The sequence below is a fragment of the Panthera leo genome, chromosome B2, assembly GCF_018350215.1.
Source record: "Panthera leo isolate Ple1 chromosome B2, P.leo_Ple1_pat1.1, whole genome shotgun sequence".
Taxonomy (NCBI): domain Eukaryota; kingdom Metazoa; phylum Chordata; class Mammalia; order Carnivora; family Felidae; genus Panthera; species Panthera leo.
This window is the reverse complement of record NC_056683.1, coordinates 58780035-58796003: the sequence shown is the minus strand read 5'-3', so window position 1 is coordinate 58796003 and position 15969 is coordinate 58780035. Positions and strand designations below refer to the sequence as shown.

General features: G+C 32.3%; 1 protein-coding gene across 1 annotated transcript in view; it reads left to right on the top strand.

Annotated features, from left to right (window-relative positions):
* The window catches only part of EYS (eyes shut homolog), a 1768122-nt gene that overhangs the window by 159989 nt on the left and 1592164 nt on the right, over positions 1 to 15969 (top strand). The window contains 2 exon segments of the mRNA XM_042939126.1: positions 2954 to 3896; positions 8322 to 8435. Of these exon segments, the coding sequence (XP_042795060.1) occupies positions 3116 to 3896; positions 8322 to 8435 (895 nt within the window). The 5' untranslated portion in view covers positions 2954 to 3115.

Sequence of the window (15969 nt, the reverse complement as noted above, 5' to 3'; positions counted from 1 at the left end):
TTTCAACATGGAAATAAATTGGTGACTGTGTTTGTTTAAACCCATTTACTACTTAATTTTTATTGTATCTTTTTTTGACTATGCTACTGGGAAAATAATGCACCTGTACAGGTGTGTACTACTATAAATTTGTGACTTAACAGCTATAAAAGTATTTCAGTGTTGCCTAGTGATCCTTCTGTGTTTTTCCTAATAAACATTCTCTCACATTTTCCTGTTTACTTCAGGTCATGTCCATTTCCCTCTTTCTTTGAAACTCACCATTTCCTTGATTGTCTCCTAGTTGATAAAGAAAATAGAAGATCCCACAAAATAAATTCCTCAACTTTCTGCCACCAAAGTCACAGTCTTAATAATCTATAATAAACTTCTTCCTTTTCTTCTACTCTGCACTGTATTTATTGCCACATATTTTCTTCCAGATGGCCTTATTATCTCCCTTTGTATACTTCTCTCATGATTTAAACAAGATCAAGTCTTTTTCATTTTAAAACAACATTCCAACAACTTCACATACATATTGAAACATAAATATAAATATAAACATATATGATTAACGTAATCAGATTTTGAACATCAGCCTAGCTTTCTCTTGTGCCTTTGTCTGTGTATACCAAAAATCTGGATACTTTTATAAGAAAATCATTCCACTCCACTTCAAATTTGGTATATGCTTAAGTGATTGTGACATATCCCTTCACCTTGCCATCTTGTTTCTATACCTGGTCCTCCTGGATTCTTTCTCCTTAGTTAGGTCAACAGCCTTCAAGATTTTATAATTCTACCATTTAAATATTTCTAGACTCTACCAGTGTCGTTATATTTCTACTGCCTCTGTATCAATCAAACCATCATAGTCATTTCACTAGATTAGTGCTGCTGACCCCTCCACAAATGTCTTAACTCTCCCAATTGTGTCCACCAAGCCATTCCTCACCCTGACATCATTAAAATAAAGTTTCCTCTTATTAATCTCCCACATAAAATCTTCAAGAGGCTCTCCATTACCCTCAGATAAAATTTGAGCCTTTTACTGAGGATGCATGCCCCATCTTGATGTAATCTCTCTCTAAATCAGGGGCTAATATTTTATCATGATTTATTTTTTCTCTACACTTTAGAAGTTCAACTTCTCCTATTCAGAAGTATCCAATGTCACACTCTTCTCAAATCTTTAGAGAGAGATTTTTTCCGAGGATACTCATCCCTTGACAGTTTCCCCAGATGATTCCATTTTATTGTTCAAGCTTATTCTTGTGTCCTATTAATATCCCTACTACATATTCTCATAATGCTCTAGACTATTTGTTTCATAATTGATCATGATTGCCCAATAATTCTGTTTCCTTTATTAAGTTCTCAGTTTTTTACATTGATAGTTCATTTCACTTGGTCACTGAAGAATTCCCAGTACCTAGCATATTGCCTTGCATGTAGATTCGGATCATATCTATTTGTTCAAAGTAGTCTTTAAATCTTAGCAAGATTACTAATTTATAATTCAGAAGTTATGACTAACATTTGAAATGAACATGATCATACATAACTTTTAATTCCAGGAAAGTTACAATTTTACATTTTCCATATGCATATTTTATGGTAATATATTACTTATGAATTTATATTTTATAGATTTATAATACAATTGAATTTTCAAAGAGGAAATTTACAACTCAAATTTAATTTCTATATGATCTAGAATGGCCATTAAGAAATTGGACTTAATATAAATATTTGATATGAATTAACAAATTAATTGTGTCACATAATGGCATAAGTCATTTAACAACAAACTGACAGTCAAGATATAGTAAAACATGACGGGATTTTGAATGGCTTGTAAATTCTTATATAATCTAACTCAATCTTCAGTACTACTATGTTAATTTAATACAACTATGTTAATTTCATTAAATGAATATATTTAATACATTCTTGTCTATATAAGAGTGAAAGGAATTAAAACCCATGTGGCCTTAAAATGTGGACTGGAAAAATAACATCACTGACATCAAAAGAGCATGTTTTTCCATTACACCTTTTCAGAATTTAACTTTTGTTGCGATCTTTACAGTTTTTTTTAATTAATTAAATACTAGAGTGATTTACACAAAGAAAACCCTCAATGAGTTGTAGTTACTATTTTTTTAATTGGGTCAATATATTAAATCTCAAAGATTGCTATTTTTTTGTTTTGTGGGTGGTGGCAATATTTTTTTTTTTTTTTTTGCCTCTGGGAGTAATGATGCCTTACCCACAGGGTTAATCCCATGGTCTCCCTTTCATACCAGTGGTGAGTGATGAAAGAGAAGTCATTACATAATACCTGTACTTACCATCCTTTTATTATTCCATTTTATACTTCCTTTTCCCTCTTGGCCTACTATATTCCCACAATTCTGCAGAAGTTGGGTGAAGTCTCATTCTGAGTTTATTTATTTCCATGATGGAATTTTCTAGAATCTCTTGTATATCTGGGAGTTCTCACCTCCTGGATTAGAAGATCATGGTTTGTGCATTATGGCTTATATTTATATGAAAATACTATATGAACATTATATTTAAATCATTTTTTCTTGCTTTATGGATGGTGTTTTTTAAAGCATTTTCTAAACCTAATCCGAGAGCAATACTTATATCTGAAGAAAATTAAAACCATCTATAAAGGAACTTGCTTATTGTTGTATTTTAGTTTTGTTGAAGCTTGGTGAAAAGAGCATACAAAAGATTGCAGTAAATTGCTGGTATAATTATATAACAATACAAAACTTTTCAGAAGCAGGTAATTCTATAGGACAGGATCAGGTGCAGTATATTTTCACCACATTTTTTCTGGCCTTGTTTCATAAAGAAGGTGCATAGGTGGTGGCAGCATAGTCTTTGCAGGAACCAGCTTAGAATTGTCTATATAATTAAGTAACTTCACTAACAATGTATGTTTTTATGTTTAAAGCGATATTTAAATCAGTTGAACTCTACTGTTTCTTGATCAGAATCCACTTGCATTTGGGAATAGAAAAAAAGCCAGTTCCTGGGAATCCTTGAACAAAATCTCTGCTTGCAAATTTTCAGCAACACTAAAAGCCCATTTTGCAGCAATTCTTTGACACTTTTCATGAGAGACTGTAAAATACAATTTCCCAAAATGATTAACAAATCAATTATGCTTCTGAGCCTGGTGGTTCTTCATAGCACATTTATAAATGGAAAAACAACATGTAAATGGCAATTTGTGGAAGAATGGCATACACAACCATTATCATATATGGTGAATTGGACACTAACAGAAAACATCTGCATGGACTTCTATGGAGATTGCTGGTTTGGGGATGTAAATACTAAAATGAACACTTCAGGCAATCAAGTTGTTCCCCAGATTTGCCCTTTGCAAATTCAATTGGGAGACATCCTTATAATTTCTTCTGAACCATCTCTTGAATCTCCAGAAATAAATTTGATGAATGTTTCTGAAGCATCATTCATTGACTGTCTGCAAAACACCACAATTGAAGATCAGTTACTTTTTGGTTGCAAACTAAAAGGAATGCACACTGTTAATTCTCAGTGGCTGAGTGCTGGAACACATTATTTTATCACAGTAACAGCAAGTGGTCCATCGTTTTGTCACCTGGGGCTACGGCTAAATGTGACAGTGAAAGAACAGTTTTGCCAGGAATCTCTGAGTTCAGAATTTTGTTCTGGGCATGGCAAATGTCTTACTGAGGTTTGGAGCAAGACATACAGCTGCCATTGTCAGCCTCCATTTTCTGGAAAATATTGCCAAGAACTTGATCCATGTTCTTATAAACCATGTGAAAATAATGGCAGTTGCATTAATAAAAGAGGAAAATTGAATAAGCAAGGATATGAATGTACCTGTTACCCACCATTTACAGGTAAGATTTTTTTTTAAGTAACATAATTCTGTTAAAAAAGGAAAATAAACTGAATTCATATATTGCTACTTTCCAAAAAACAAACTACACTTCTAAAAATTTTGTAGATTTTTTAGAATGGGCTAAATTTGGATTCTGGACACAATTCCCATTAGGCATTCTGTAATTTTTTTTTTCTTATTTAAATAAGAGGTTTTTGTTTGTTTTGTTTTTTTAAATTTTATTTTAGAGAGAGAGCATGCAAGCAGGGGAGAGGAGCAGGGGGAAAGAGAGAATCCCAAGCAGGCTCCATGCTCAGCCCATAGCCCAAGGTGGGGCTCAATCCCATGACCCTGCAATCATGACCTGAGCCAAAATCAAGAGTCAGATGTTTAACCGACTGAGGCACCCAGGTGCCCCTAAGATTTTTTTTTAAAGCACCTATCTTTTATCCAGAAATACCTACTTTCACATCTTTCCCCAAATTCCCTCTTAATGTCTCATGTAATTAAAAAAAGAAAAACAAAACATTGGAATAATATTAGCTGTAGAATGAAATTCCCAAGTTTATGGTATTTAAGTTAAACAGTTCTAGGTAATAATGTAGTAATTAAGTGTGGATCTGAGTGGAAAGAGGTAAGGAGGTATGTGCTTGGGTAGAAGGCATGAAGTAGCTTGGCAGAACTGAAAAAGAAAAGATAATTGTAAGCCCAGAGCAATGTGTTTAATGGATGTTGATATGGCACTTACAAATTTTTTTTTAACGTTTATTTATTTTTGAGTCAGAGAGAGGCAGAGCATGAACGGGGGAGGGGTAGAAAGAGAGGGAGACACAGAATCGGAAGCAGGCTCCAGGCTCTGAGCCATCAGCCCAGAGCCCGACGCGGGGCTCTAACTCACAGACCGCGAGATCATGACCTGAGCTGAAGTCGGACGCTTAACCGACTGAGCCACCCAGGTGCCCCGATATGGCTCTTATAAAGTGATTGGTAGATAATATTGGAAAGGAAGGAAAGAAATTGATATAATTAATAAAATTGGTTACAGTAAGGTAAATGAGAGACAATGGTGAGGAAAGGTTATAAAAAAAGAAGGCATTTGGTGAATAGATGAAACCAGAAGGGCAATCTAAAAAAAATGTAAATTATACTACCTGAGACTGAAGTTAGGATTAAAGGGAAAATCACTGTCACCACTTGAAAGTTTACTAGGGAATCTGGGTCATCAGAGGAAAATAAAAAGAAATACTGAGAAATGTAGGGGAATTTTAAACTACAGGGATTAATGAATTTGTTTTAGTGGGAGTTTCCGAGACCTGGCATAGAGAGTTACAAGGTTAGTGGGTAAGATGAGGATGATCTAACAAAGGGAATTGCTTGATATAGTTTCCCAATGATAATATGGGAAAACAAATAACATGTTGGTAGTATATTTTGTTCAAGAGAAAGGAAAGAGGGCTGGATAGATATTGACTAGATCAGATGAGGCTCAAGGATATAACTGTAATTTGGGGGGACAGGGTTTAGGGGGCTTCAACAAGGTTTTTCTTGCATGTTGCTGTCAAGACTCCATTGGAGCCAAGTTTGAGAAGGCTGTATAATAAAATGTAATGGAATATCTCAATAAATCTTTGTAGGCTCTAAAGTTCACCTAAGCCAATCTTTCAGAGTAATTTAAAACTCTATAGTAGGGAAGTACCAAGACCATTTTAAAAGTAAGTCCCAGCAATATCCACTGAACATCCTCTCTCTATAACTGGGATCAAATTCCCATTTGACTCTTATTGGCTTCGGTGAACAAAGATGTAAGTAACTTTGACTCTCTCCAGAGTTTATCAGGTAATTAAAATTAAGAAAGGTCAGCAAAAAAGAGAAAGCACCCAAGTTGCTGATTTGAGGTGAATGAAAAAGCAATTTGAGAGCTCCTAAAGCATCCATTTTAGTTTGTCCAAAGAATTTTAAAGTATATTTGGCCAGAAAATTTCTACCATCTATCAGAATATTAATTGGCACATGTTTAATCATATACCATGGAATTCTATTTCAGTGGTTTTATCTTAGTTGCATAGAGTGGTTTGTTTCTACCCAATGTTTGTTTGTTTAATAGAAACACAGCCATAGATAATTTAAGCCATTAAATGTTAAACACCATAATATTGAGTATATACCATAATGACACTTTAATTATAATTGCTTCAATTTTAAATCTCAGATGTTATAGAAATATGTAGAATTACCAAATAAGTTGAGAATATTAACTGTATTAATTTGCTAGTGATGCCATAATAAAGTACCATAGTTTGAGTGGCTTCAACAACAGAAATTTACTTTCTTCCATTCTAGAGGCTAAATGTTAGAGATCATGTCAGCAAGATTGGTTTCTTCTGAGGCCTCTCTGATTGGTTTGTAGACAGCCATGTTCTCCCTGTGTCTTTCCTCTGTATCTGTCTGTATGATCCGAAATTTTTCTTCTTATAAGGACATGAGCCACATTTGATTAGGACCCACCTTAATGACCTCATTTAATGTTTTATTACCTTTCTAAAGATCTTGTCTCCAAATACAGTCACACTATGAGGTCCTGGAGGTCAGGATATCAACATATGAATTTTGATGGCTCACTATTTGGCCCCTTACACTGATTGAAATAGATTATGACCTACTGAACATTCTATTGTTAATTTAGTTTTTGTACATGGAAATATTTGGCACATAATTATATTTACTTAAATTTTCATTGTGTTGGGGGTTGTTTGGAGGTAAATGAAGGAAGAAGAGTTCTGTATTAGTGAGTCAGAGCTGTCAGTCTATAAAGAATTTGAAAGGAATCAATGATAATGCCAAAAACTGCTTACAAATTAAATTAAAAATTCACTTAGAATGGAGGGGTGACTAATCTATTGAAAATTATGTACAACAGTTATAGTAACATGTGTCCATTTGCCATTGAATGTCCTGGGCATATTCTTCTACAAAGGATATTATGAGCCAATTAACTGCATGGAAAAGTATTGTAAACAAGGTTATGGTATACAATATTGTAGGATCACAAAAGTGGGTATAAGTGAGATTTAGAAACTTGACAGACCAGCAAGGGCAGGAAAATGTAGAATTTAGAAGTTCGTGCCTAACTTCTAAGAATCCAACAGCCTTTTCTTTATTTCCCCATAATTTTAGATTTTATTTTATTTCATTTTATTTTATTTTATTTTTTATTTTATTATGAAAAGAACACTTAATATGACATCTACCCCCTTAACAAATTTTTAAGTGTATGATATATTAATGTTGACAGTAGGTACAATGTTGTACAGCAGATCTCTAGAGCTTATTCAACGTGCTTGACTGAAAGTTTATGCCTTGGTTCCTCTTCAGATAGTGTCAATCTTTTACATTTTCCTCTTTGGAATTATCACCTTGGCTAAGTTATAGGGCTAAGACAGTATACTTTTGAATATATCACTTTGTAAATTACCACTGCAGTGCTACCACTGTATGTTGAAGAACATATATTATTAATATATACTGTCGAAACATTAACAAATTCAAATTATCATGAAAATAACTAAATCTCAAATATCAAGAATCAGAAAAATATTTGAATATATAGTGGGGGTCAGAAGATGGAAAACCTTATGTCAAATTTATTGAAATTAATTTTTGTTGCAATTTTTTTAAGTAGATATGATGCCCAGTGCAGAGCCCACTGAGGGCCCTAACCTACCAACGCAAAGTCAAGACTCTGAGATCAAGACCTGAGCCAACATCAGGAGTCAGACACTTAATCAACTGAGCAACTTTTGTTTCAATTTAAATACATCACTATGGCAGGGCCCCTATTAGCTCAGTCTGTTGAGCATATGACTCTTTGATCTCACCTCAGGTCTTGACGTCAGGGTCTTGAGTCAAGCCCCATGTTGGGTTCCACATGGGCTTGGAGCCTACTTAAAAAAAAAAAATATATATGTATATATATATATGTGTGTATATATGTGTGTATATATGTATATATGTGTGTATATATGTATATATGTGTGTATATATGTATATATTTGTGTGTATATATGTGTATATATATGCATATGTGTGTATATATGTGTATATATGTGTATATATGTGCATATATGTGTATATATGCATATATGTGTATATATATGCATATATGTGTGTATATATGTATATATATACATCATCATGGAGTATTATTTATTAATTAGAATTACATTTTGTCAAAATTTTGATCATGATTTTTTTTTTTAATATATGAAATTTATTGTCAAATTGGTTTCCATACAACACCCAGTGCTCATCCCAAAAGATGTCCTCTTCAATGCCCAATTTCTGCTCATGATTAAAGAATTTGGGAAAGTTGATGACCATAGTTAACTATATACAATGTAAATATTTTTAATCTAGTTGCAAAATTAATTTATTTTCATTTATATAGGCATACATTGTTCAGAAATTATTGGCCAATGTCGACCACGTATCTGTTTCCATGGGAATTGTGGCAATATTACTGCAAGTAGTTTCATCTGTGAATGTGATGAACCATTTTCAGGTAAAAAATGTGCATATAATATGTATATACACATGCATACAAATCATTTTAATTGTTTTATTTATTTCAAATTAAACTTGAAATGTTTCATTTATTACTGAAAAATGTCTTTAAGCAATGGTGTCTCCAGCCACAATTAGACACCTAAAGACTCCTTTTGTGGGAGTGCAACAAAAAATGCACGTCTTCCAAATTACAGAGAATGGTAATATTTCTTCGTGTTTCTCTTGGAGGTCCTTCCTCGTAACTCAGTTGAGGGAGATTTGAAATTTTAGTAGAATACAATGGCCACTGTTCCATAGTAAGAAGGGTTGGTAGCAATGTAAGCAATAAGGACTCCCAATAATTGTCTTCAAAAAAATCTTTTCAGGTCTTGCATTCCTCAAGTCTTCTCTTTCCTTAAGAGAAGTTATGGAGTTAAAATATTTGTACAATATTTTACCATATCCTGCATTATGGAAACCATATAATTTATCTTCCAAAACATGGCATTTTTGAGCAAAAGAGGTAGCTAAAAGCAGTTACAATTATATAATATTCGAAATATTTATTTCAAATTGGTTTCATTAAATAGGCAGACACATAAAGTTGGCTGATTCTTAAGAATAGTTCTACTTTTCATAAAATTGTTTTGAAATAAAATCATTATACCTTGATCTTTGATCTCTATAAATAAAAGGAAATTTTAAAAACATACTTTATGTTGATTATCTGAACATTACCAAATAATATAAGCAGAAACTGTGTTTAGCCATATATATCTTTAATAGTATGTTGCTAATATTTTTATGAGGAATGAATTTTTCAATGTGGTCTTATTTTATTTTTTTTAATAAAATTATACCCAAGGTTCATTTACAATTAATAAACTTGAAATTGTTCATGCCTTCAATTGACATTTAACTATGCCATTCTTAATTGAGGCTATTTTCACTGAAATGTTGAGGCTCGTGTTAATCTCAAAGGAAATTTGCTAAATGGAAAGTATTCTCAATTCAGTTGTTTTTTTTTGTTTTTGTTTTTTGTTTGTTTCTGTATAAAACACATAAGTTAGGTTTTTCATAGGAGCCATATTTTTATCCTGTTTGACATTATTTTCTTTGACAAATATTTTCAAACATTTACCTCATGAAATAAATGATCTCCACATATGATTCCTTTGAATATTTGGCCAGTATTAAGTACTGCAACATTATAGGATTTCTCAAGTTATTTCCATTATGTTCTAGTACATAAATTTATCTATGAAATTTAGGATCCCCCTCATGTTGCTTTCCAAAAGTCTAGTTATTCCAAAGCACAGTTATAGTACTTATAATATTTGCACTTTTGAACTTACTGAGTATGTTGCATGTCTCTGTTGTGTTATGCAACAATAAATTTTAATTTCTTTTTAAAAATAAGGACCACTCACTAAAACTTTCAAAACCTGATATTTTGTGTGCTTAATTTATTAACTTGTTTTATTAAATGCTTGTTACTGAATGTGAACAAGATGCAACGAAAATTTAGAGGGTTCTTTCACTAAAATGTCAAAACTTCTCAGAGGCATTTGGGCTTATTTTCAGTCACTCTTCAGGAGCTTAAGTGTTTCTAAAATCCAAATGCTAATGGACAGCAGCAAATGAAAGTACATTTTGCTAAGTCACACTTTTTTACCCCTCATTCTAGCTTTGTCAAGAAAATATTTCTGGTCCTGTGTATATTTAAAATTATTTATAAAATTTGCAACTATACTTTCAATTGTGTGAATATCACTAGTTTGTATTAAAATATGAATGATGTCTGCATCACAGTAAATTTCAAGTATATTTCTTTCCCATCCTTTTCTCAAATTAATCCCATCCTTTTCTCAACTTGATCAAAATATTGTATATCTCATGTATATAACATATATGTATATAATATACACAAAAATTATTTATAATTTTAGCAGAACAAATAATTTTATCTTTGAACAACTTCACTGAATTTTCAAATACGTTCTTAATCTCTTCAGATACCTTTCCTTCAACAGAATAAACTTGTAAAGCTCTATTTTAATTCAATGAATTGGATGGAAAATTCAAACCATTATTGAAATTTACTAATGATTTATTTGAAGCCTCTAATTTTACTAATAACAAGCAGCTGGCATCTTTTAACTGTGTATGGATTTGTTGTGTTAATTGAGCTGACACATTTATATAACTATCACTTCACTTGTTATATGTACGGAGAAACTTGCAATAGAAAATGAGGAAAATTATTTTGGGACAGTCATTTGATCTAAATGAAAAGACATGCTTCACAGAGTGATCTGTAAGAATCCCTTCTGCATCTGCACCTAATTCAGCATTGGCAGACAGTCTTCTAAGATAATTAACATTTAAAATAGATGCTGATCATTTTTCAACTAATGTGTAACTTCTGATTTTCAAATAGTGATGTCACTAATATTCTGTGGTGGATCATTAATAGTGACATAGTATAGGAGCAAACTGCATATTAATTATCAACTTTCTGGGGAAATGTAAATCTGAAACTTTTTTTCTTAACAATATAAGTTGTTTTTGGAGGGCATCTGGGTGGCTCAGTCAGCTAAGCATCTGAGTGTTGATTTCAACTCAGGGCATAATCTTACGGTTTGTGAGATTGAGCCCAGGGTCAGGCTCTGTGCTGACAGCACTGAGCCTGCTTGTGATTCTCTGTCTCCCTCTGCCCCTCTTCCCCGCTTTAATGCTCTCTCTCTGTCTCTCTCTCTCTCTCTCTCTCCCTCAAAATAAATTACGTTTAAAAAATATATGTGTGTATATGTATAGTTTTTTATATAATTGCATTTTAAGTATTTATATTAAAATAAGAAACATCAGTACAAAACAAAATATGTAAATAATAGTATATTTATGCCAGAGGCTTGCAAACTTTTATTTTTTTTCTTTGTTTCTTTGTTTCTTTCTTCTTCTTCTTCTTCTTCTTCTTCTTCTTCTTCTTCTTCTTCTCCTTTTTTTTTGCAAACTTCTGTAAAGGATCAAATAGTAAATGTTTTATACTTTCTGAGCCGTATGGTCTCCATTGAGGTAACTCAACTCTGCTATTAGAGTGTGAAAGGAGCCATAGACAATATTCAAACATATTAATCTGGCTATATTCCAGTAAAACTTTATTTGCAAAAATAGGTGTAAGGTCACATTTGGCTTAGAGTTATTGTTTATCAACCCTCAATTTATACCATACCTGTGATCAATGGTATGGCCAAACTTCTATAGCAAGAACATATAGATAACTCCCTATAAACTCTGTTAACAGGACTTCTTGTCCTCTATTTGTCTCTCATATAGTACATGGCTATACTCATAATTCCCTGTGGTTACCACTGGCCCATTTGCAAAGGAAGCTTTGTGCTGGTAGGGCAGCATTATCAGATCCTTCTCCTCCTCTCCACTGAAACAATAAGTAGTGAGCTATTTGTAGCTTCTTGGATCTCCAAAATCCAATAAGGTATCCTTAAATGAGAAATATAATATACTTTGCATCTGGAAAAGATTGGGAAAAGATAAGTAGGTTATCATTTGTTAACTTGCTAGTTTATCCTCATGTTAAACAATATGCTGTCTATGTATCTCTAATACTCCTAGAAAAGACCATTGCAGAATTTAAAGTACAAAGTGGAGATATATCAAACACATCTAATGTATATCAAACACATCTAATGAAAGTGTGAATAATGTTACTTTCTTAGAAAGTCCAGGACAAATGGTAATTTGGTAAGTTGGGGGGAACTGTTATCTTGGCAACATTCTGTCTTACACTCCAAGGCGGAAACTGCTGCTACTGCCATGTGCAAACTAGGATGATGACTCCTTATTAGAAGATCTAGGAACTATTATAGATTGGGATATAGTACCTATTTATTGCATTATTCTGTGACTTAAAGCCATAGACAAAAATGTACAGGAAACAGCATATTTTTTTAACTTTGTATGTATATATGTATGTATGTATGTATGTATCTATCAGTCATCAATTAATATAAATCAAGACAGCAAATAAACAAGGTGTAGAGTCACCACTCTTATTTTAAAACTAGTGATCCTTGGGGTGCCTGGGTGGCTCAGTCGGTTGGGCGTCCGACCTCAGCTCAGGTCATGATCTCACAGTTCATGAGTTCACACCCCACGTGGGGCTCTGTGCTGGCAGCTCAGAGCCTGGAGCCTGCTTCGGATTCTGTGTCTCCCTCTCTCTCTGACCCTCCCCTGCTCATGCTCTGTCTCTCTCTGTCTCAAAAATAAATAAAACGTTAAAAAAATTTTTAAAAATAAATAAAACTAGTGATCCTTTAGAAAAAAGAAACATATTCCTCATTTCTAAGACACCTCAAATATTATGGAAGAGTATGAATAAGAACAATTAGCCATGAGGTCAGCTGCAATATCAGACATATAAAAGTAGAATTAATAAAGTTCTAATAAAAAGCTGTATGAAATTATATTCTTTAATTGTAATTCCAAATTTGAAAATGTTATGTAAGATTTATGTATCTGTTATAAAGTGATTTGCTCTAATTTTATAACTTCGTAAGGTTTATTGCAAGAAACTTACTGTATCTTTTTGAGCAATTCAAGGAACCATTAAAATTCGCATTCTATAGATGGTTAGTCCTTGACTTACTTTCAAACTTTTAAAATATGATTTTGATAGAAGAACAAATGATTGTCAGAAAATAAACTCTTCAGTCTTAGTTTAGGACTAATTTATAGCTACAAAATTAATTTTAGTTTCAAGATTCAAGAAGCTTTATTTGCAAGACAAGTTGGGATCTCTGTACCCAAGATGAATGATTTAAAGAAACCATAGCATGGCATTGAAGGAATAATCAATTTTTCAGGATATTGTAACCTCAGGTAACAAGAGGTCTAAATTGTCTAGTGGAGGATACTCTAAGATATTTTGTTAGTTTAAATCAGTTTAAATCAGAAGGTGGGCAGAATATTTTCCAATATAAAGTAGATTTCTCCATTTTTAAAACCCCTACCAGTAGGTAGAATTTATGGAAAATAGTATTTTGTTCATGGAAAGGAAAGCTAGCAGGAGCTAAATCAGATATAACTTTTTTCATTTTTAATAATTGAACTTTAATCCTACTTGAAACTCAATTCTGATAAAAGTTGGGAAATTAATCTCAGTCAGTTCAATCGTGGTTCTAACCCCCTGCCACGTAGAGAATTGAACTAGTCCTTGTTCTCATAAGTGTTAAGTTGTTAAATATTATGAATAATCATATTACATGAACTGATAGGCACTCTACCTGTACACTCAACTCTGAGGCTTAGTATTCATAAGATTTGGAGTTAAAATTATGGCAAATATTGATGCAAGTAAATCTAACATATTTACTAATGTACATAATTTTTAGGAAAGAGTTCATGTACTTTCCTCTGGACAGTTATTATTTTTACATTGTCAGATTTCATTGTGTGGTATTTTTCTTCTTGATTCTTTGGTCACTGTGATCATTATCAGCATTGGTGGTGACCTATGCTACAGCATAATCCACAGTAGCATAACACTAAAAAACAAAGATTCTGTATCTAATTATTAACATGCATGATTTCCTTTGATACCTACCATACTCCATCCTGATAAAGAACTGAAACTCATTTTGCATCTTCTGATTAGTCTTCCTTCTCTTGTGATCCTCCTTTCATTGACAAAACAATGAATCCAAGTGTTCCTCATCCCACTATAAATCATCTGGAGACAATCTATGTGTCCACTAAGTATCTAGTATATATTTTTCACTTTATAAATAGTAATTTATGATCATCTCAGGATGATCATGAAAATTTGTATTTCTTATGTTTATAAATGAGAGCAGAAATTGATTACAGATAAAAGGGCTTTGAATGCTCAATAAAGTATATAATGTAGCTAAAATCATAAAACATATATGTTGTGACACTTTGCCTTTTTGTTACTATTGGATAAATATAATAGTTAACTACTACTTATCATGTGACTTTCTTTTTACCAGAAAATAAGTACATTAAATAGTTAATTTCATCTCTATTTAACCTTTTGAGAAAATGGTGGAAATAGATTCATAACTTGGATTTTTTCGCTCTAATGATACTGATCTTATGCCAGTATGTAATGTTACTTCTCTGGTTTGTTCAGTGAAAAGTTAATTAAATACTTAACAGTGAGGCAATGTCAGTGTATATTTGTATAGACCCATAGTATCCTATAGATCTTGAGAACCAGTAAGGCTTACTTGCTTTGCCATTTTTAAGTTGTCTTGCTTCATTGATTTGAATTTAATTTATCCATTTTTTTCTTTTAATTTAGAGATAATTCGTTGACTTGATAATATTGTCTTCTGGCCTTTATTATTTCTCATACAAAGTCAGTTATCATTTGCATTATTGTTCCCTATGGATATGTCTTTTTTTTTCTCTAACTGATTTAGTAATTTTATATTTTAGTTATTGACTCTACCGTGCATAGCCATGGTTTTCTTTGTATTTGTCCTACCTGAGATTATCAAACTTCTTGGATTTGTGAGGTAATGTTTTTCACCATGTTGGGAAAGTTTCAGACCACTTTAAATTATTTTTTACTGCTAAAATCTCTTTCTCCTTTTCTTCTACAATTACACATTTGGTAGACACCTTATTATTTTCCTACTTGTCATTCTGGCACAATTCATTTTAGGGCAGTCATTTTCCTCCCTGTATCTTTCCTTTGAGTTAATTTCTATTGTTTTGTTTGTTTTGTTTACTGATGCTTTCTAATTCTGCCTAGTCTTGTTCACTCTTCAAGGACTTTGTGTAGTGTGTGTGTATGTGTGTGTGGGTTTAATATTTTTAAACCGAGATATAATTGACATATAACATTATATTAGTGTAGTATCAATTATATAACATAATGATTTGATATTTGTATATGTTGTTAAGTGATTAACCATGATAAATCTAGTTAACCTCCATAGACTTTCTCTTTCTTGTGAAGATAGTTTGTATGTTTTTATACAGTTTTATTTTCTGTGAGAAAGTTCATCTGGCCTTTATTATATATAGTTCAATATTATAGTATAGTATAATATATAATATAGTATAATATATATAGTATAATATATAATATAGTAAAATATATATACTATATTATATATATATATATATATATAGTTCAATAGCTATTCGCAGTAACACAAAGTAACACCAGTGTGAATATTTCTTTCTTGCGCTCTCTTGGTTTTTTTTTTTTTGTTTGTTTGTTTGTTTGTTTTTGTTTTTTAAATCTCCAGAACTTTTCTCTGTTTATATTGAAACAGGTAACTTTGAAGGGCACCTAAACAGGGATTCAGGTAGATAGATGTTATTTTATTTTTTTATTTTTTTAAATTTTTTTTTTAACGTTTATTTATTTTTGAAACAGAGAGAGACAGAGCATGAACGGGGGAGGGTCAGAGAGAGGGAGACACAGAATCCGAAACAGGCTTCAGGCTCCAAGCTGTCAGCACAGAGCCTGACGTGGGGCTCGAACTCACGGACCG